The following is a 22,419-nucleotide window of genomic DNA, read 5'->3' as shown; positions in this document are numbered from 1 at the left end:
GAGAGTTGTGTTTGTGAAGTGGGGGTCAGCAAGCAGGTGTCTGTGCTGCCCGTGGGTGGGATGGAGAGCAGGAGTCGTGGGGGCCAGGGAGGAGTGTGCTGGGCCCTGGGGAGGTGCCCGGAGAGGAGGCTGGTGGACAGGGTGCCCCAGCGCCTCTGCCCAGTGCTCCCTGGGGGGTGGGGCTGGTCGCTGGTTGGCAGGGGAGGGGAGGGTGCGAGAGGTGTTGGGGGGCGGCAGTGGGAGGGACAGCGGGCACCCTGGCTTCGTCTCCAAGGAGACGTGCCTGGAGCCCCCCACTCAAAATGTCTTCTCCCTTAATGGTTTCCCTCCCAGGCTGTCGTGAGTTTGTCGGTCAACGAAGGAAACTTCTTAGGGATTTTATGTCGAAGAGGCATACGCGTGTTTGTTCCGCCCAATGTCTTTAGCCAGCCAAGCCCTTTATTTTTGGGCAGATTACCTCCAGCGGGGCAGCTGGGCCAGGGGTCTGCAGGTTCTGGGTTCAGAGCCCTCCAGGAGGCGGGTGCTGATTGGCCTTCTCACAGGGTGTCCGCAGGGAGGACTTTCTCCCTCTTCCACCCGCCTCCCGCTGCTGTTTCTAGCCTCCAGGAGGACTTCTGTGAGCCCAGCTGTTCATCCTTACCAGTTGGGAACTGACATCGATACATCGTTACCAGCCATCTTCCCATGGAGGTTTACTATCTTGTACTTGGATTTTTTTCTTTTTTTTTTTTTTAATTTTGAGAGAGAAAGCAGGAGTCAGGGTGGGGCGGAGAGACGGGAAGAGAGAGAGAGAATCCCAAGCAGGCTCTGTACTGTCAGCACAGAGCCCGACACGGGACCCAAATTCACAGACCATCAGATCATGGCCCGAGTGGGCCCTGAGCCGCCCAGACACCCCTTGGATTTTGACAAGTGGGTGCCCGCGGTGATCCCGTGCGGTGCCGCGCAGAAGAGTCGTGTCCCTCAGCATCCCTGCTCTTCTCGTGGTCGCCCCTTCCCTTCCCAGCCCTGGCACCACCGGCCTTCCTGGTGTTTCTGTAGTGTGGGTTTTTCCAGAGTGTTCTGTGGTTGGAGTACACGGATGCCGTGGAATCGCAGGCACAGCTTTTTCAGGGTGGCCTCCCTCACTCAGCGGTACGTGTGCTTCAGGCTCCTCTCTGTGGCTCGGTAGCGCATCGTCTCACCTTTTTTTTGCACTGACTTAGAATGTACACAACAAGGGCCGCCTGGTGGCTAAGTGGCTCGAGCGTTGGACCCCTGACTTAGGCTCAGGTCGTGATGTCACAGCTGGGCTCCGCACAGACCGCACAGAACCTATTTGGGACTCTCTCTCTCCCTCTCTCTGCCCCTCACCTGCTTGTTCTCTCTCTCTCAAATAAATCAACTTAAAAATGCATACGTACATAGCAGCGTTTGACCGCTTTTAGGTGTGGAGTTCAGGGGCGTTAAACGCGTTCTCCTGGTCGTGCAGCCACCACCATCCATCCCCCAAAACTCACGTTAATCTGAAGCTTGACACGTGTGAAATCGTAACGCTCCCGTCTCCCCTCCCTGCCGTTCCGATGTCTGCTGTGTGATGTTGTCGGCTCCCAGCGCCTCCTGGAAGAGGAATCTGCGTGTTGCGCCGAACATGACGGGGATACGTTGTGGCGCGTGGCAGAATTTGATGCCAGCGGAACCATCCCATTGCCCTGCGCGGACGCACCGTGTTTTGCTCCTCCGTTCATCTGTCGGGAGACGTGGGTTGCTTCCACGGTTTCACTGTCGAGAGTGATGCTGCTTGCTGTGAGCGAATCTCTCTTCGAGACCCTACTTCCACTTCTTTTCGGCATACACCCAGAAGTGGAATCGCCGGATCACGGGGTATCTTGCGTTTAATTTTTTCGAGGCGCTCCAGTACTGTTTTCGGCACCGGCTTTAACAGTGTGCATTCCCACCCATGGAGCATGGGCTCCAGACTCTGCATTCTCGCCATCGCTTGCTGTCTTCTGTTTTCTTGATTCCCGCCGTCCTAGGGCATGTGAGGTGGGCCCTCGTGGTTCGCATCGGCATTTCCCTGGTGATCAGTGGTGATCAGTGATGAGCATCTTGTCCTGTGCTCGGTGGCCACTTGCGTGTATCTTGGGAGAAGAGCCTCGTTTGCCCATTTTTGAGTCTGGTTGGTTGTCTTCCCACTGCTGAGTTTGAAGACTTCTCTGTACATTGGGGACCTCAGTCTCTGATCAGAAGTATAATTTGCAAATATCTTCTCCTATTCTTTGGGGCACCGTTTTATTCTATGCATAGTGCCTTTTGATGTACAATTTTATTTTCACGAAGTCATATTTGTCTATTTCTTTCATTACATGTGCCTTTAGTGTCCTATCCAGGAAATCATTGCCAAGTCCATGGTCGTGAAGCTTTTGTGCTGTTTTCTTCTAAGAGTTTTACTGTTTTAGATCCTTGATCTACGTTGAGTGAGTTTTTGTTTATGGTGTAAGGATCCAACTTCATTCTTTTGCATGAGGACGTCCAGTTTTCCCAGCACCATTTGTTGATAACGTTCTTTCTCCATTGAATGGTCGTGGCACCTTGTCAAAATCAGTTGACCGTATACAAACAAGGGTTTGTTTCTGGATGCTCTACGTTGCATTGATTTCTATGTCTGTTTTTATGCTAATACCACACTGTTTTTATTACTGTGGCTTTGTAGTAAGTGTGGAAATCAGGAACTGATTCCTCCAGTTTTGTTCTTCTCCAGGATTGTTTTCTTCGCTGTTCTGGGTCCCTGAGATTCCGCGTGAATGCTGTCTACAGGCAGTGTCCTTGGGATGTCCATCGGGATTGCATTGAATCTGCAACTTTGAGTAATATCAACACTGTGACAACATTAAGCCTCACATGAACAGAGGATATATGTCCATTTATCTCTGATTACATGGATGTCCAGTCCCAGCACGGTTTATCAAGAAGACTCTTCTCCATATAGTTGTCTTTGCTCTTTTGTCGAAAATCAGATTCATGAATTTGTGTGAATCTTATTTTTTTTTAACATTTATTTTTGAGAGAGTGACAGAGCGCAAGTGGGGGAGGGGCAGAGAGAGAGGGAGACACAGAATCTGAAGCAGGTTCCGGGCTCCGAGCTGTCAGCACAGAGTCTGACACGGGGCTCAAACCCACGAACCGTGAGATCATGACCCGAGCCGAAGTCGGACGCTTAACCAACTGAACCACCCAGGCGTCCCTAATATTTATTTATTTGAGTAATTTCTACATCCAACATGGGACTTGAACTCACTACCCTGAGATCAAGAGTCATGTGCTCTTCTGACTGAGCCAGCCAGGCGCCCCTGTGTGTGAATCTGTCTCTGCACCCTGTTGTGTCACTTGATCTGTGTATCTGTTGTTCTGTCAGTCCCATGCTGTAGTGGTTACTGTAGCTTTTAGTGAGTCTTGAAACAGGACTGCGAGTTCTCCAGCTTTATTCTTTTCCATGAGTATTGTGTTGGCTGTTCTGGGTCTTTTGGCTTGAGAATCAGCTGGTCGATTTCCACAAAATAGCTTGCCGGGATTTTGATATTGGGATTGTGTTGAATCTATAGATCAATTTGGGAAGAATTGACATCTTAACAATACCGAGTCTTCCTGTGTATCAACGTGGAAAATCCACCCGTTTATTTAGATCTTTTATTTCTTTCATCAAAGTTTCATATTCCAGGTTTTTTGTGGGTTTCTGTTTTGTTTTGTTTCTGCTGGTGTGTAGGGAAACAATTGACTTTTGCATGTTAACCTTGTATCCTGCAACCTTGCTGCTTACTAATTCCTGGAGTTTTTTGTGAGTTCTCTGGGATTTTCTACATGGACAGTCATGTCATCTGCAAACACAGATGGTGGTTTTGGTTTTGTTTTGTTTTTTTCTGTCCCAATCTGTATACCTTTTATTTCCTTTTTTTTAATTACATCAAGTAGGACTTCCAGTGCAATGCTGACTGTGAGTGGTGCTGAGCTTAGTAGGAAAGCTTTTGCTTTCCCACCATTAAGTATGATGTTAGCTGTAGGGTCTTGTTAACGATGTTGTTTATTATTCCTAATAATAATATTTGTTCCTAGATTATTGAATAGAACTTTTATCAGGAATGGGTGTTGGGTGTTATCATGGTGAATAACTCATTTATTTATATTTTTGGATTCAGTTTACCAAATGCTTGTTAAAAATTTTTGTGTCTCTGTTCATGAGAGATACCCATCTGTAGTTTCCTTTCTTGTATGTCTTTGTCTGGTGTTGGTGTCAGGGTAGGGCTCACCTCACAGAATGAGTTGACACTCTGCTTCTACCTTCTGTAAGAGATTGTAGACAACTGGTATTAACTGTTTCCTGAATTCTGTGGTGGAATTCGTTGATAAGCCCATCTAGGCCTGGGGCTTTGTTTCGGAAGGTTATTAATTATTGATTCAGTTTCTTTGATGGATGTAGGCCTATTCAGATTATTAGTTCCCTTGGTGAATTTTGGCAGTATGTGTCTTTCCAGAAATGCATCCATTTCACCTGAGTTACCAAATCTGTGGGCATAGAGTTTTTCATAGTAACCCTGATTGACCTTTTCATGTTCAGAGGATTGGTAGTGATGGCCCTCTCTTATTTATAATATTGACATTTTATGTCTTCTCTTTCTGTCTCTCTGTTCTTAGTTAACTGGGCTAGATGTTTATCTGTGTTATGGATCCTCTAAAAAACCTTTGATGTTGTTGATTTTATTGTTGTCTTTATTTTCCTGTTTTCAGTTTCATCGGTGTCTCTTTTTTTTTCTGCTTGCTTTCAACTTAATTGTTCTTCTCTTCCTACTTTCCTAAGGTGAACACTTAGATTATCAATTTTAGATCTTTCTTCTTGTCTAATGTACTCACTCAGTGCTATAAATTTCCCTCTAAAGATTGCGTTTACTGCACTGCACAAAATTTGATAAGGTATATTTTTCATTCTATTTACTTTGAATATTTTTTTATTTCTCTTGAGGCCTCCTTCTTGACTCACCTGTTACTTAGAAGTGTCTTGTTTAATCTACAAATATTTGGGGATTTTTCAACTACACTGCTGTTACTGATTTCCAGTTTAATTCCATTGTGGTCTCAGAGCATACTTTGTATGATTTCTACTCTGTTAAATTTGTTAAGATATGTTTTATGGTCAAGAATGTGGTCTGTCTTGGTGAATGTTCCATGTGAGCTGGAGAAGATTAAGTGTTCTGCTGTTGTTGGATGAAGCAGCATCCTAACCTAGCCTCACGCTGACCTGTTAGGGTTCTCCAGAGAAACAGAACCAGCAGGATGTATACATACGCGTACACGACAGGAAATTTATCACAGGAATTGGCTCCCGTGGTTAAGAATGGCAAAATTGGAGAACCAGGAAGGCTGAAGGCATAGTCTAGTCCCTGTCCAAAAGCCTGAGAATTGTTGGGGGATGGAGGGGCGGCGGGAGGGCGTGAGTCCTGGACCAGCACTGATGTCCCAGGACCGCAGACCTCCCAGCTCTAACCGCAAAGTCACCTTTCCTCTGCCTTTTTGCTCTATTCAAGCCTTCAGTGCCCACCTACCTAGGGGAGGGCCCTCCACTTTACTCAGTTCACATGCTCCTATCTTCCCTAAACACCCTCACAGGCACACACACGAGTAATGTCTTACCAGCTTTCTGGGCGTCTCTTAGCTGCATCAGACCAACATGTGACATTACCTATCTCGGTAGCGTACGGACGTCACTTACATCCAGCTGATTGATGCCGCCCTTGAGTTTGGCCAAGTCCTTCCTGATTTTCTGCTGCTGGATGTGTGCATTTCTGACAGAGGAGTGTCAAAGCCTCCAACTGTAACAGTGGATTTGTGCGTTTCCTGTTACAGATCTGTCCGTTTGTCTCGTGTGTTTGCTCCCTTGTTAGGAACATAGACATTAGGGATTATTATGTCGTCTTAGAGTATTGACTCCTTTGTTATTATGTAACGTTCCTCTTTGTCGCTGATAATTTTTCTGATCCTAACGTCTGTTTTGTTCTGAAGTTAGCATTGCTCCTCCAGCTTCCTGTTGATTTGTGTCAGCGGGATAGATGTTTCTCTGTCCCTTTCCTTTGGTCTATCTTTATACTTAAAGTGGGTTTCTTATGGACAACATATAGTTGGGTGTTTTCTAGTCTCCTGACTGTCTTCTCCCTCCCGTTCACATTTGAAGTGGTAATTGCTGCAGTGGGACTAAGCGCTCAAATTTGTGACTGCTTCCCATTACTGTTCTCCCCTTTTCCACCTTCTCTGGCCTTGATTGAGCATTTTGTGTGATTTCATTGTGTCCCTTTCTCAGCACACTGACTTGACTTCTCGCCGCACCTCTGTTCGTAGGGGCCCTGGGGTTTTCGCCCCACGTTTACAACTCAAGTACATCCACTTTCACACATTGCTGTGTCCCCGGTAGCACAGGGGCCTGAGACCTGGGTGTCCCCATCACCCCCGTGTCGTCCCTTATAAAACCGGTACTCCGTTTCACTTGCACATGTGCTGGGCTCACTACCATTAATCTGAACACATTCATCTGTTGGGTGAATTAAGAAAAAGGAAAGATTTTATCTTTCACATATTCCTTCCCCAGTGCTCTTGTCTGTACAGACTCAGGTTTCCAACCTGTTTCATCGTTCTCCCTGAAGAACTAATATTTCTTATAGGGCATGTCTACCAAGGAATCCCCTCCAGTTTTGTTTGAAAAAGTTTTTGTCTTTAGTTCTTCTTTACTTTTTTTAGTTTTCGTTTGTTTGTTTGTTTGTTTGTTTGTTGAGAGAGAGAGAGAGGGAGACAGAGTGTGAGCTGGGGAGGGGCAGAGACAGAGGGAGACACAGAATCCCAAGCAGGCTCCAGGCTCTGAGCTATTGGCACAGAGCCCGACGTGGGGCTCAAACTCACGAACCTTGAGATCATGACCTGAGCCGAAGTCGGACGCTTAACCAACTGAGCCATCCAGGCACCCAGAAATCAGTGTTTTGGTTTGTTGTTGTTTTTTTTTAATTTTTTCATGTTTATTTATTTTTTGGAGAGAAAAACAGAAAAGTCGGGGGAGGGGCAGAGAGAGAGGGAGACAGAATCCGAAGCAGACTCCGGGCTCCGGGCTGTCAGCACAGAGCCTGATGGGGGGCTCAAACCCATAGACTGTGAGATCGTGACCCGAGCTAAAGTCGGACGCTTAACCTACTGAGCCACCCAGGCACCCCAGTTCTTTTTTACTTTTGAAGGACAGTTTCTTTTTCTTTTCTTTTTTTTTCTTCTTATGTTTTCATTTTATTCATTTCCAGAGAGAGTGCACGCACACACAAGTGGGGGAGGGGCAGTGAGAAGGACAGACCGAATCCCAAGCAGGCTCTGCGCCAGCAGCACAGAGCCCGATGTGGGGCTCGAACCCACGAACTGTGAGATCATGATCTGAGCCAAGATCAAGAGTCAGAGGCTCAACTGACTGAGCCCTCCAGGGGCCTTTTAAGTTTTCATTTTAATCCCAACTAACGTAGAGTGTTGTGTTTGAAGGACAGTGTCTCTGGGCATGGAATTCTACTCTTGTTGCCTGCACAAGATGCCCTCTGTGATTCTTCCCCATTTTGTTCTATAGGTAAGAGTTCTTTCCTCTGGCTTCTTTCAAGACTCTCCATCTTTGGTTTTCTGCAGTTTGAATACGAAATGCACAGGTGTAGGTTTTTTGGTATTTGTTGTGATTGGTGTCCTCTGAGCTTCCTGGGTCTGTGGTTTGGTGTCTGTCGTTAATTTTGAAAACTTCTCAGCTACTACTTCATGTATTTCTCCTACTTTCTCCCTCTGTCCTCTGGCTGTCATTGCCATGATGCATACACATATCTTTTGTAATTGTCCCCAACCCCCCAGTATTGTGTGCCTTCTGCTCTCTGCATCTCACTGTGGAACGTCTCTGCTGCCTGCCTTCGAGCTCGCTGGCTCTCTCCTGGACCTCAGGCACCCCAGGTTTCACCTGTCTCGCGCTGGTTTGGATGTGCAGCCTTTCCTTCGGACCCTTGTTAGCTTCCTCTCCACTTACAGAGCTCAGTTCATGCATGCTGTCTGCTCTTTCTGCTAGAATCTGAGCGGATGGATCATAGTTATTTTAAATTCCGAGTCTCAGGATTCCAGAACCTCTGCCTTATCGGAGTCAGGTTCCGATGTTGTCTCTTCAGACTGAATTTTTTCTTGCCTTTAGCATGGCTTATAATCGTTCTAAAAGGTGGACATGGTAATGGAACCTGAGCCGCCAAGTTGGCCTGCCTGGCAGGTGGGTTGTGTCTGATCTCTCCTGCATCAGGCTCAGATTCCTCTGCTGTCTTCACGCTTCGTCTCCACTGTGGTCCTGGGGCTTGTCTGCCGGACTCCCTCCCAGCCCCTGCATCTGCGGCTGTTTCTGCTCTGATCCCCTCACCTGCTGGAGCCCTGAGGAGGGCGTGGCGGAGGGGGACACTCTGCAGTCAGCTTTCTGTGGGGTTCCTCTTCGGTGGCCTGTGTTTCTGGGCTGTGACCTTCCCGTTCTTGTCCTCTTGGAGCGGGGGCGGCAGGGGGGGAGGCCGTCCCCAGCAGAGTAAAGCTCAGGTGACATCTGCACTGCACAACAGCCCTTTCCTTTGGAGCATGCTCTGAGCTCCGGTCAGAACTTTCTCTCCCCTTCCAGTGCCAGAGAGAGACCAGGGGATTTTTTTCCTTGGTTTCTCACAGTGAGAATTTGGTGGGTTCCTGGAAATGAGACCCGAGGGAGCGTGGGGCCCCCAGGAAACTGTCTCCTGCTCGTCTGCGTTCAGCTCCAGCCTCTTGCCCAGTTGTCATCCAGCGTCCCTGTCAGCTCACATCTGCCCCGGGTGAGCATGTCCCTTCAAGTTCTGGGAGACTGGGACCTCAGTTCTGATGGGTCCAGGCAGTCACTGATTTTCAGTTCGTTCCATGTTTTTCTTGTTGTAAAGACAGGAAATAGGGCTTCTAAGCTCTTTACAGGTCAGAGTTGAACCGTGAATCTCCCTCCTCTGTTATTTGGTTATTGTTAATATGTAGGAAAGCTAACTTTAAAAACAAACCATCTTATCAAAGTCACTTATTCTAATAGTTTTTCAGTTGAGGCTTTGGAGTTAACTAGGTAATCAACCATAATACTCGCAAATAATAACTACTTGGTCTCCTTTTGTGTCTTTCTGTATTTTACAGGGACGTTTGCCCTATTTCCTGTCCTTTCTTTTTTCCCTGTGTGCGCGAACACCTTTTCATCTGACGGGTCATAAAGTGAGGGCCTTGCCACCATCTCAAAAGAACAGCTTCCCCTGAGGCGCCGGGCAGGTGCGGTACGAGTGGTCACGGGGCCAGGACAGTGTCTGCTCCGCCGGGACGGCCAGCGCCAGCCAGGCGACGGCAGCCTGGGCCCTCTCTCTCTCGTGCTTTGCAGCCGGTGTCGGAAACACTGCCGTCTGCTAACACAAAGCAGAGGGAGGGTGGGAGGCGCCAGGAAGGCGTCCGTCCCCAGCGAGCGTGTCTGCTTGTTTCCTGTCGCTGGGGTCCTGGGCCCGTCTGCTGACACCTTTGCCAGGAGGCACAGCAGTCTCGAGCACCCGTGTCAGAGCCAGATGAGGGTCCACCAGCCCGCTAGGAGATAGATGCAAGGGACGCATCAGGAGTTTCCAGGGTGACTTACAGAAACAGCTTTTGCCATGTGCCTGGCTCCGCCTGCTTCCCCGTTGAAGGAAGGGGTTCCCTCCGTGGCCCCTGGGGGAGGCAGTGCAGGGCCGAGGCCCCACTCCTCACTCCCTGGCGGGTCCCACCTTCCTAAGCCCCGGAATGATCTCCTCCCAGATCCCAGTTCGGTCACCTCCGGGTGTCCTTGTCCTCTCCCGGCTGGAACTACACTTCCCAGAATGCACTCTTCGGCTTGGCACTCCCTTCCTGCCAAGCCGTTAGTAACCAGGTGCAAACGTTTCCGTCAGTTGGCAGAGAACAACCTTGAAGAACCTTGACGGTGTCTGGAGTTCAGAAAACTTAGTGATGGGTAAGCCTGCTTTTGCTGTCTTGGGCCAACAAACGAAAATTTAAATTTCTTGGAGAAGATTTAAATTTTTGGTTTCGCATTTCGGTTGAGGTTTTAATAAAAGAAGAAAAAAATGAAACTAAAAGCCTGTCTGATTTACTTGAAGAGGTAGAAAGTGGCAAATAGGCTTAAGCCCCTTACTTTTTATGCTCATTTGTTTGACTTTCGAGTTTACCTTACTTTCATTTTTCTAATGAAGTATGATTTACATGGAGTGAAAGACACCAGTCTTAAGGATGTGATTGGATGGATTTTGACATATTTCACGTAACTTGACATTTGGATCTTAGAATTTCCCTGTTGGTCGTCCCCTGCACCGCTTCATTGAAAACAGGAGGAGACACGGTGGCGGCAGGGCCGTGGGCAGGGGTGCAGGTGCCGAGGACCTGGCTCACCCCGTGCTGGGGGGCGGCGTCCAGGGGCACTAGACCTGGCAGGAGGCGTGGAATCCCCCTGCCCACCACCGGCAGGTTAGCGCCTGCCCCGTCATCCTTATTCGATTAAAATTCGTCACAGCCGAGAGCAACTTGCCAGGAAGCCAGAACTACGCTTGAAGAACCTAATTCAGAGCAGTTAGGTTCTCCGTGGCAGAATCCCACGCCTCCTGGGGCTGGAGGTTTGGCGGACGTGCGTGCTGGTCGTGGACCCTGGGCGAGGCGACCCAGAGTCTCCTGACATTGACTTAATGGCATGCACCTTCCACGCAGGTTCTAACTTTTGCTGCTCAAAATGGTGTTTCTTTGAAGAGTCATTCCAGAAACTTTGCGTTGCCAAAGAAACACTGCTTCCTTCCACTTGAATGTGACGCGTCAGAGGAGCTTCTGCGGGTCCATCAGGCGAGTTCTGTGGGCCTCAGAAACCACTGGTGTCTGAGTGCGTCTTGTCTCCCCGAGGGCTTGCTGAGCATCCTGTACGGAGGCTCTGCGTGACCTACTGTGCACCCTCCCGCTGCTGCAAAGCCCACTGAACGGGTTTACACAGAACTGGTTAGAGGCAGAAGTTAGACCCTCAGCTGTCTCTCCCACTTGCTCTCCTGAAGACACCCTCTCACCCCGGGTCCCGGTGCTGTGACCCTGCTGAGCCCACCCCTCTGGGGGTTTTGACCTGTCCTGGGGTGATGTCCACCCTTGGCCCCGATCCCCCTCCAGGCTGCCAGCCTGGGACACTGGCCCCTGCTGGACTTTCCCCCTGACCCGCACCCGCCCACCTATCCCTGTTCTCCTCCACTCTTCCTGGCCCGCATCACCTCTTAAGCCCCTCTTCCCATTTTGTGGTTCCGGCGATTCTGTCCTCCGGGCTCCCAGTATGAGTCCCCTCAGCCCACCTCCCTGGTCCCCACCCTGGGCAGGCTGTCCCTCTGTGTCACCTCACCCAGCCGTAGTCACCCACTCCAGCCCCTCCCCCCGGTCCCCGGTCCCCTGTCCCCTGCCCGAGCCCCCACAGCACAGCACCTGCGCTCTGGCCTGCAGTCGTCGTCACCAAGGAAAGAGGGAACGGGCCAGACCCGTGCTAGCAGACCACCTGGGGTGCTGCTGTCTTGTCCCAAGGCCCTGCATCAGCACCCCAGAGGTAGAGAGGGTGCAGTCCAGGGCTGCTGGGATGGGCCAGGCTCCGCCTGCGTCTGCCTGCGTTAGCTGGGTGGGCGGTCACAGTCCCCCGTCCCCCACCCTTCACAAGATCTCAGAGCACCTTTTCCACCTGTGTGCTGTTCCTGTCTTCTCTCCCCCCCTCCCCCTCCCTCCCTCCCTCCCTCCCTCTCTCACTCCCTCTCCCCCTCCCCCCCTTCTGGTGTCACTTTGTCGGAATTGCTCGTGCAGACACCTGTCTTGCCTACTGGCAAGTGAGGGCTGACGCAGAAAGCCCCCAGATCCTCCGAGGATCACCTTCAGTGGTTCCAGGGCCAGCACCTGCGGGGGGAGGAGGCCCAGCAGACCCCCGGGCCCCTGCAGGGGTGTCGGGAGGATGTCCACATGCCCGGGCCCTGACCACTGACTCACCGAACCACACCTCACACTGTAAGCTGCAGTTGTTGTCATTCAAACGCATCTTCAGAAATTGGGGTATTTTACCCCCAGGTCAGTAGTTCTAGATTTTCTTAAAACACCAAAACAATCTTCAAGAGAAGGCTGTCTCCCTGTGGGCAGCAGTCGGCCAGCACAGACCAGAGGCCCTGGGAGGCTAGGCTGCCCCCTGAAGTGCCAGCTGAGGTTGGAGTCACCTGGCCACTCATGAACCTGTGCTGTGGTGACAGTAAACAGGTCCTGGGAAGGCGTTCCCAGGCTCGGATTGTTTTTTCTTTTCATGTTTGTTTGCTTTGTGGAAGTTTCACATCTGAATGTTTTCACTGAGGTACAGTTAATATAAGTAAAACAGCCCTTGGGTGTCCCTCCGTGACTCCTATGCGACGCCATCATCCAGAGTCCCCGGATCTCCACGCCCTCCTGCCCCAGCCCCCACCCCACACCCGTTTACCTATTCTAGAATTTCATGCAGATAGAAACGCAGATTACGTACATGGTCTCTTTTGTGGCATGACATTTTTGAGGGAAATCTGATCATGTTTTCATAGCCTTGCTGCACTGTGGTCGGACGACATGGTGGGGACTCTCTTTACTTTCTGACCATTTACGAGGTCAGTTTTCGTGAGGCTTGGAGAGGAGATTCTGCAGTCTCGGGCGCGGAGCACAGCGTCGCTCGCTCAGACTAGCTCTCTAGTCGTGTGGAGCGAGCCCTCCGTGCTGTGCTGTTCTCTCGGACCCACGCGAACCACGGTTCCTGCTGGTTTCTTCCTGTGAGCATCTGTGTGTCGTCAGTAGTTTCTGCTTTGTCACGGCTGCCGCTGGTCGCCTGCGTCTTCCTGACCGCGGGGTCTTCGCCGGGACCGGGACCCTGAGCGCTCTGGAGAGCCGTGCTCTGTCTGTTCTAACGCGTCTTGGGTGGAAGTTCATGTTCCCTCACCACGGGAGCACGATGCTAGCTTTCCCTTGGGCCCGCCTTTGCCTGGCTCTGAAATGCCTTTCTGAGTGATTCTGTCTGGTGAATCTCTCCTTTGCAGCAAGAGTTGAAGGTCTTGCTCTGTGATCCAGTGTGAAAAGCTTTTCCTTTTCGTAGGTGAGTTCCGGTACGTGTGGCTTTAGCTCTGCCTTATTTTTTATATTGTACCTTGGCGTATGTTTTTAGAATAAAACCTTCCCCACTTGGTCTGTGCTTGGCTTGCCCGCCTCCGTGACGTCGCCACTCGGGGGTAGACCTCGGGCATGGTCAGGGCGGCCACCGCCCGGGACCAGTTCTCCTGGGGAATGCTTCCATGACTTTCTGGGAATCCCTTTGCTGTCACTTCCCTGTGGCTGCCTGGCGAAGGCTGTCCTTTGGTGGTGTCCTCAGAATTCGCTGTAGCAGAGATCCCTGAGTGTTAGTGTAGAGACCATCCATCACGGCGCCGTCCAACAGGAGCACAGCGTGAGCTCGGACATGGTTTGAAATTGTCCTGTAGCGACACTGAGAAGGTGAAGAGAGGGCCGCCTGGCTGGCTCAGTCAGTGAGCGTACGACTCTTGATCTCAGGGTTGGGAGTTCAAGTCCCACGTTTGGCCTGGAACCTGCTTAGAAATAAAAAGGTAAAGAGAAACAGGTGAAGTGAACTTTAATGCTATATTTTATTTAACCCAGTATTATCTGAAACGTTATTTCAGTACATAACCATCGGAACCTAAAAGTTACTGAGATGTCTGAGGTCCTTTTTGTGCTGAGTTTTTGAAATCCATGTGTGTCTTAGCCTTAAAGCACATCTCAGTGGACCAGCGCCTCCAGATGTCCACGTGGGGCCGTGAGCGGCTGTGTCAGACACACCTGTGGCAGCTACAAAATCCGTGACGCTCACTCTCCCCGTGCATCTTGTAAGTGTGGCACTAGCATCTGCCGGACGCTGCTGTGGAGGAACCGTTGGTCCGCTCTGGGCCTCTGCGGGCTCGCCTGTCACGTTTCATATGAGTGGAATCAGGGTGCGTGGTCTTTTTCTTGGTTCATCCACGTGGTAGCATTTGTCGGTGCTTCAGTCCTTTTAAGTTTATTTACGAGAGAGAGAGCACGCAGGCGCAGGAGGGGGCAAAGGGAGGGATGGAGGGAGGGAGAGAGAGAGAGAGAGAGTGTGATTGATTGATTGATTCCCAAGCAGGCCCTGTGCTGTCACTGCAGAGCCCGACGTGGGGCTCTGTCCCACGAATCATGAGATCGTGACCTGAGCTGAAATCAAGAGTCAGACGCTTAACGGACTGAGCCCCCAGGTGCCCTCTTCATTCCTTTTTATGACGGATACTGTTCCTCCGTCTGGCTGCGCCACGTCGTGCTCACCCACTCGTCAGCCGGAAGCCGCTGGGAGGTTTCCGCATCCAGCAGCTGTGAACAGCAGCCACGTGGACGCGTGTCGTCCTCTCACAGGAGGACACCCAGCCATGGGACTCGCGCCCGGCCCAGGTCCCCCCTACCCTCTCCCCCCCCCCCCCCCCCCCCCCCCCGCCATAGCCTCTCCCCCCTCCCCCACCCTCTCCCCCCACCTGTCTTTGCACAGGCTGCACGTTGCACACGCCCCCAGCCCAAGTCTCCAAACCTCTTGACTTTGTTTCCGTTTTACTCTTCTCATTGTCCTCTGTAGCGCGTGTCTGCCGTGAGTCCCATGCTGTCCTCGTCCACCTCCACTCCCAGCTTCTTGATGCGTCTCTCCCGACTTCTTTCTGCTGGAGTTTCACCTCTCCTGCTCTCCTGCCGCTTCTCTCCCACATTCTTGCATTTCTTCCTGGAGGTGGTTGCTTCACCGTGCACAGAGCCGTGTGCACAGAGTGGGCACGCAGAGCCGTGTGTACAGACCCATGTGCGCAGACCCGTGGGCACAGAGCCGTGTGCGCAGACTGGGTACAGACCCGTGCGTGCAGACTTGTGTGCAGAGCCTACACTCACAGCCTCCTCTGGGCCCTGGTGGGGGTCAGTGCTCCTTCAGTCTTCGGGCTCCAGGCCCCACGTCCACTCTCAGGCTCCCGCGGTTGGCACAGTCTGACGGGAATGCAGGGTGCTCATGAAGCGGGGGGGCGGGGGGGTCCTGTGTCCCTGAAGGTCAGTGGCACCCGCCAGGGGCCCGGCTCCTTTCCTGCTGCTTGTGAACACGGGCAGGGTCCCAGGGCCACCCCAGCCCCCACACAGCCCTCCTGCACATTTTGGTGGCCGTGGGTTGTGTCTGTGACCTGACTTCCCTGAGAGCCAAGGCCAGGGAAAGGGTTTTCAATTATCTCTGTTGTCGTTTTCTATTCCTTTCTGAAAGAGGTGATAATGCTCACCTACCAACCCTGTTCCCTCAGAGAGAGCCCCAGAGAGATTATGAGGCAAGAAAGAGCATAACCCAGCTCTCTCTGTCTGTCCGTCTGTCTTTCCCCGTCTCTGGGTCCTTCCCTGTCTCTCTGTCTGTCCATCTGTCTCCCTCCATCTCTGGGTCCTTCCCTGTCTGTCTCTATGTCTGTGTCTGTCCGTCTGCCTCCCTCCGTCTCCGGGTCCTTCCCTGTCTGTCTCCCTCCCCCTCATCCCAGGCCCACGGGGCCTGGCTGCAGTTCCACCACCGCCACCCTAGGCTATGTGCCCCGGGGAAGGGCCACGCTCACCAGCCCAGGCGGGCACTGCTCTCACTCAGAGGGGACTGGACCAGCAGGTGGGGCCTGGACAGCGGCTCCAAGTGCTGCCCTGGACGCGACACAGGGTCCGCTGGACAGAGAGCATCTCGGAGGCTCTGGCTGGCTGGCTGGCTGGCTGGCTGGAAAACAGCGATTTCTGTTTATTCTGAGAACCGCAGGCCCAAACCATCCGAGCTTTGCTCTCCCCTTGTCTCCCTGATGCCTTGAACCTCGGGCGCTGCTCGCCAGCCCTGCATCCCAGACATCAGTGCGTGCAGCTGGCTCTCCCTGCAGGGCACCCCTGGGATCTGGCCCTTTCCACCGGCGACGCGGGGCCCAGGCCGCCCTCTTCTGCCACCAGGCACGTGCTGCCCCCGCCTCTCCCACTCAGACCTCCCCAGGGTCCTCCAGGATCTGGCCCGGCCGGCCCTGGGGAAGCCTCCGTGTCCTGGAGCGGCCACAGGCCCACTCCCACCGCGGCCTCTGCACGCGTCTCAGGGAGCCGTCCTCCGCCCTCGAAGTTTCAAGCTCAAATGCCACACAGCCCCACCCCCTTTCGGCTTGTCGCCTCTTTCGCCACACATTCAGCATCCTTTTCTTATTTCTTGGTGGACTGCTCTCTTCCCTTGGTGGGACACCGGTGTCCCTGTGAGCAGGGTGTTTGTCTGCTCTGTCCCGCTCCAGACCTTTGACTATGAAGCTTTTATTCCTGGTCTCCACCATAGGTGGTAGCCGAAGTCCCGACTTCACTTTTCTCTTGTCGTCTAACTACGAAAGTCTTATGGCCATCCTCACTCCCAGCTGTCCACAGGCCATCTGCAGAGGCCGGGAGGAGCCGGCCAGCTGGGGGAAGGAGCGGGTTCCCCCTCCCCCCACCCCTCCCCGGCCACCTGTGTCTGCCCGGACGGGCTCCCACGGTGGAGGGGCGACCCGCCGTTTTCCACCCACAGCTGCTCCCACTTCTTGCCGCCAGCCTGGCGCAGGGCAGCCCTCCTCCGCGGGTCCTGTCTTCCTTGGACTTGGCCTCAGCCCCGCCCACCCCCCAGGCCCTCTTGCTGTCTCCCCCGGGTGGGAGCTGCGTCTGACAAGATGACATTTGCTGTCTCTCCCCGGCTCGACGGCCGGCTGGTGCGCGTTCACGGTGGCACCAGCTCTGCTGTCTGCACGAGGGCGTGCTCCCTCACCGAGCGTGGACACGGAGCCCACTGACCGCCTCTTCCCTCTGTCCTCAGAGCCCCCCACGATGAACCCAGTGGTGGAGCCGCTGTCCTGGATGCTGGGCACCTGGCTGTCCGACCCGCCGGGAGCCGGCACCTTCCCGACGCTGCAGCCCTTCCGGTACCTGGAGGAGGTGTACATCTCCCACGTGGGCCAGCCCGTGCTGAACTTCTCGTAAGTGTGCCCCCGACCGCGTGCGAGGGCAGGTCCGGGCCGGGGACGGAGCGGCGGGCGCCGGGTGGGAAGACGCAAAGGAACTTGGTTGTATTTCGGAGACGCGCCCTCTCCCTGCCCCGAATCTGGTCGCACAGTGGGTAACGAGGTGCTTTCTGGTGGTCACGTTTCTGAAGACGCGCGGCCGACCACAAAGCCTCGGGCGTGTTGATGCAAACACACCATCAGTGGTGCCGGCACTCAGTTAAGTTCCCCGTGCCTGCCGCGGTCCTGTATGGAGACCAGCCACCCCCGTGTCACTGAGAATAAAATGACGAACATGCCTTTCCCAGAATTCCCCCCTGAGCTGAGCCGTGTGAGGTCTCAGAGAAGCGGTTAGTATTGTGGTTCTCAGATTCGTGCCACACAGCCAAGCGCACGGCCTTTGAGGTCCTCTGTCAGCACCCTGACTTCGTGCCTGCTGTGTCTTACGTGGGGGTTGGTGGGACCCCCGAGCACGATAATAGCTCCCAAGAGGCAAAGCCTGGGGTGAGGGTGGGGTTTGACTGTGCTCGTGGGGTGCGTGGGACCGAAAAGCACGCAGGGGCCTTGCGGGAGGCGTGTGCCTAAACTATGGAGACCGAGTTTCTGTCATCAAGGTCGCTGTCAGTCGTGATGGTCGGGAAGATGGGGACACAGACGAGAGCGAGGGCGGGTGGCACCTGGAGGAGCGGCTTCTGGGTTGGGGACAGAAAGTCCTGACGTACCTGGCAGCCGGGCCACACACGTGGCCTCTCATGTCTCTTGGGCCGTGTCTTTTACGTGTCTCTGCATTTTCCACGTGAACAAGAAGCTGTTTATTTTACATTTGGTGGGTGGGGGCTTCATACAGTGAGACGGGCACGTGCACGCAGCCTGGCCCTGTCTCGGGGGTATCCGCTACCTGGGCCTTCACCCTCCTGCCCGCTAGGTTCAACGCCTTCCACCCGGACACGCACAAGCCCATGCACAGGGAGTGTGGCTTCATCCGCCTCAAGCCCGACACCAACAAGGTGGCCTTCGTCAGCGCCCAGAACACAGGTACTGTCCCTGGACGGCCCGCCCCCTGCCCGCATGCCAGTAGAGGGGTGGCCAGCGCCAGAGGTGGCATCTGCGTCCCGCCTGCCTCTCTGCAAGTGGCCTCTGGGAAGCATCAGGCCTTCGGACAGGCCCAGTGGGGCTGGCGGGAGGGAGCTGGTGGCAGGGGCTGCGGGTCCCCTTTTCCCCTGAGCTGCACACGGGTGTTTCCTGTAGGCTGGGGCTGCGTGGAGGGAACCAGGCCAGGAGGCCCACACGGGGCCCTAGGTTCTCTGGAAGCCCGCACTGCCCCCAGTGCCAGGCCACCCTAAGATGGCTCACAGGGTTGATTAATTGGAAATTACTCAAATCACACCTGCTTGACCTTTAACCTTGCTCACTGGTCCAAGTGAGGCTCACTTCCTAGAAGCAGGCGGACAGTCAGAACCAGCCCGACTTGGGGTGGGCCTGCCCAAGGCAGTAGTGAGCTGGAGGTGGGGGGGGGGGGGCAGCGAACGGCCGGGAGGGGGATGCCTCCTGGCCTTTTTCATGGGGCCGAGGGCAGGGCCAGGGTCAGGGCACCCCCGGAGAGAATGACCCTCCACAGACCCCCCCGCCCCGGCTATAAGAGGACCCGTGAGTCTTTCCCCCTCGACGCCTGGGAGTCTCCGTGCTGGCCAGGGGGACAGGTCGTTGCCTCGATGGCTTCCAAGTTCAGACCTGTTGAAGCCTGGGGTGCAAAGGCCGGTGGTGGGAGCAGCGGCGTAGGAAGCCACGGGCGGGACACTGAGGACTGGCAGTCCCACAGGCATCGTGGAGGTGGAGGAGGGCGAGGTGAACGGGCAGGAGCTATGCATCACGTCCCACTCCGTCGCCAGGATCTCCTTCGCCAAGGAGCCCCACGTGGAGCAGGTGAGTCCACACCGCAGTCCCCTCGCGGGTGCCCTCGCCACCGTCACGCACTCGGGCCAGGGTCACGGCCCATCCCTTCGCCTAAAGTCTGCCTTTCTGCTTGACCGAGCCTGTCTGCCCGTGCTTTGTCATGCCCACGTGGGGGTGTGCCACCATTCAGACGCCTGGTCCCTGACCAGTGGGCGGGGGCCCCGGGTTTGCCGATTTTCTGGCACACACATCCTTCTGCGTTTGTGCTGTCCGCTTTTGCGAGATTTCTCCCGATTGCATTGCTGGGTCAAAGGCACATTTTAAATTGTGACACATTCCGTTAAATTGCTCTTCTTGACCGCTGCGTTCCCACCAGCGTTGTGCGAGGGCACCCAGCTCGCTGCTGCTCCATCAGCGCCGCTCGCAGACTTACTGGCCCTCGCAAGTCTGACGGACCAAAGACGGCATCTCGGCTGTTTACGTTGAACTCGTGGATGCAGGGAGCGTCCCCACATCTCCTCTCATACTTGATGTTCGCGGTCCTTGCCTGTGTTGTGTGCGTCGTCATTTACGGGAGCTTTCTGTGTGCGTGGCTGCTGCTTATGTGACACAGTCCCCATTTGGTGGCACGTGGTAGTTTGGTTTGTCCCGTGCTCCACCACCTGTTGTGAGCTTTCCTGTCGCTCCCTCCAGGGGTCTTTCCCTCCATGGCGTCTGGATTTGGGTTCTGGCTCTGGGAGGTGTTTCTGCCCAGATGATCAAAGTATCCAAGCATCCCTCCCTTCCCCACGCTCTTGTAGCTTTTCACACTCAGACCCTAGTCCGTCCCAGATTTGTTTTCCCATGCTGCCGTGTACAGACACGTGGTGACCAGTGCCCCACAGACCTGAAGTGTCCTGCCTGGCTTGGGCCCATCCCACAGATGGGAGAGGAAGTGTCCATCTGTCTGTCCGCCTCCTCACTGACAGTAATTTAAAATTGTTCGATAACGTAGGTTCCCGATACTCTTTTCTCTAAGTTTCCTTGGTGAATTCTTCAGCACTTCCTCTTCTGCATGAGCCGTATGTGCTGGGCTGCACAAGTGCACGAATGAATCCGGGGAGAAGCGGCCTCCTCGTCTGCAGCAGCACACAGCGGCTCGGGGCTGTGTTGCCATGGTTTCAGGTCTAGTTTGCGCCCTTTCGGGGGCACCGAGTTTCTTTCTTTATAATCTTGTGTAATTATGTAGGTGTTGGACATTTCATGGCAGGTGACGTCGTGGTCCTCTCTAGCGTTCGTGGCTGTACCGACGGCATGTGGCTTCGCCTTCTGATTGCTGTTGGTGGTGGGCGGGCTCTGGTTTCTGTCCACCTGTGCTGAACTGGGACGTGTCTGTCACGTCTGACAGCTGGTTCTTGGGCACAACCCTGACCGAGCAGAGACGTGTGTTGGCGCTCACCCCGTGAGGGGCTCGCGGGCTGGTCGGGTAAGGACATCCTGTTTCTACTATGTTTTTACTATGGTAAGAATTATATTCAGGAAGGGGTTTTGAGTTTCATCAGATGCTTTTGCAGCCTCTTTTGGGAGGATTCTGTGTTTTTTCTCATTGAAGCTGTTGACGCAGTGAATCAGAGTAATAACTCCTAAGTGTTGAGGCGTGCCTGCTTTTTGAGGGTAGCTCCTACTTGCGTGATTTTCAGGAATTATTATCCATTTGGGTATCAGTTTTTCACAGAGTGAGCTGGGAGCTTTTTAGTGGTTTCCGTTCCCTGACAAGGAGGGAGCCCCATGGAAATTGCCTGTTCCTGGTGGGTGTCCAGGGGACAGCGTCTGGGCCCAGCCTGGGCGGCCCCTGCTTCCCTCCCTGCTTGCCCGACCCTCTCCCTCGTTGCTCCGTTGGCAGCCTCCCCTCACGGTTCCCGGGAAAGGTGCCCTTTCTTCTAGGTTTTCAAGTTTGAGGAAGAAGTGACACATACTGGTCTCTCTCTGCCATTCTGTGTCCACCTTACATCTCTGATCTTTTGCGTATGACCGTTTTCTCTTTTTCTTGCCGGTACTTGCCAGAGGTTACTTATTTTATCAGGGTTTTGTGGAGGTGGGGGGAGCTTTATTTTTGCTGGAGAACTGACTTTTGGCTTTAGGAAACAGAGGAGCCCCTCTCTGCAGGACAGAGGAGGCGAGGTGAAGCCTGTGGGGGCAGGGCCAGAGGAAGGCTCAGCCCCGCAGAGTGACCCGGCCGACCGAAGGCTGGTGGGTGCCTGGGTTGGCCTCCCCGCTGGCTCGACATGGACAGAACCTGGAAGTGAGAAGCTTACACTTGGGGCCAGAAGAAGGGAGGGGGGCGGGGACTGGAAGTATGTGTCTGTCCTCCCAGCAGCTGGCAGGCAGAACGCCTGGCTTCTGCAGACCCCTGGGAGTGGCAGGTGTCGGGACAGGTCCCTGCCTGTCTGCTACCGAAGCCCAACCCCGTCCTCACCCTTCTCTGTTACTTGCCATCTGTGTTTGGTCGTTCAGGACTCCACACTGTCCACACGGCTCTGAGACAGCGGGTCTAGCCCCTGCCCCCATCTGACACTGAGGATCAGAGAGGCCCTGTCTTCCAGAAACTCCCCGCGTCCTGAGGTGCTGACTTGTGCGGTCAGGCTGCTCTGACGGCCAGTGAGGCTGAGCAGTGTCCATCCCTGCCTGCTTGGTCCCTCCTTTTGGGACGTCCTGACCCGGCCCTCTGACCCGCGTCCACTGTGTCTGTCCCGCCGGCTTCATCCCCATACAATTTCTTCGTCCCCATATAATTTGGATATAAGCTCCTTGTCAGTTACTCGTGGTGCCAGTATCCGTTCCTGTCTGTATCACTTCCTCCTCTTAGTAAACTTTAATTATATGTGGTTCAATTTCCCAGGCTCTCCTTTCTGGATTGGTTTTGGTGTTTCTTAATTAAGCAGTCTTCCCTGAACACTGTCAGAAAATACGTATTCTATGTATTTTTTTCCGGAAGCATTACAGCTTGACTTAAAACCTCCCCTTCAGCTCATCAACGCACCTAGACTTTCATGCAGATAAAAGGCTCGCTGTCCCAGCCCCAGCCGGAAAGGCCTGCGTCGCCCTCCCCGTCCAGGCAACCTGCCTGTCCACCCTGGGCCAGTCCATTGTGTTTTAATTGTTAGAGATTACTAGAATTTTTTTTTTTTTTTTTTTTTACTTAAAAAAAATCAACTCTTTTGAAGTATAGTTACGTAGAATTAGCACATACACTTGAGGTGTCCATGCCCGTAAGTCAAGACCATAATAGCCCGGCCCCCAGCCCCTGCCCCCCAACCAGGGCCAGATTTCTGTTGCCACAGACTAGGTGTGCGACTTCTGGGACCCCTTATGAACGGAACCATCCAGTATTTACTCCTTTCGTTCAGGG

The 22,419-nt window shown here is 53.6% G+C and overlaps 1 protein-coding gene across 6 annotated transcripts in view; it reads left to right on the top strand.

Moving 5' to 3' along the window:
• THAP4 (THAP domain containing 4) overlaps positions 1–22,419 on the top strand; it is a 41,196-nt gene that overhangs the window by 6,782 nt on the left and 11,995 nt on the right. For 2 of the 6 annotated variants that reach the window (XM_030327899.1, XM_030327900.1), the window contains exons 3-5: positions 16,955–17,114; positions 18,064–18,173; positions 18,958–19,061. In XM_030327899.1, coding sequence (XP_030183759.1) covers positions 16,955–17,114; positions 18,064–18,173; positions 18,958–19,061 — 374 coding nt within the window. Of the gene's footprint in view, positions 1–8,718; positions 13,662–14,327; positions 14,542–16,954; positions 17,115–18,063; positions 18,174–18,957; positions 19,062–22,419 lie in introns of those variants that run through there. The other 4 variants (XM_030327904.2, XM_030327903.1, XM_030327902.1 and 1 more) reach the window with 4 other exon arrangements.

This window comes from Lynx canadensis, chromosome C1 (genome assembly GCF_007474595.2).
Source record: "Lynx canadensis isolate LIC74 chromosome C1, mLynCan4.pri.v2, whole genome shotgun sequence".
In the NCBI taxonomy this organism is placed as follows: Eukaryota; Metazoa; Chordata; class Mammalia; order Carnivora; family Felidae; genus Lynx; species Lynx canadensis.
Note: the sequence above shows the minus strand (reverse complement) of the source record. Positions and strands in the feature narration are given on the sequence as shown.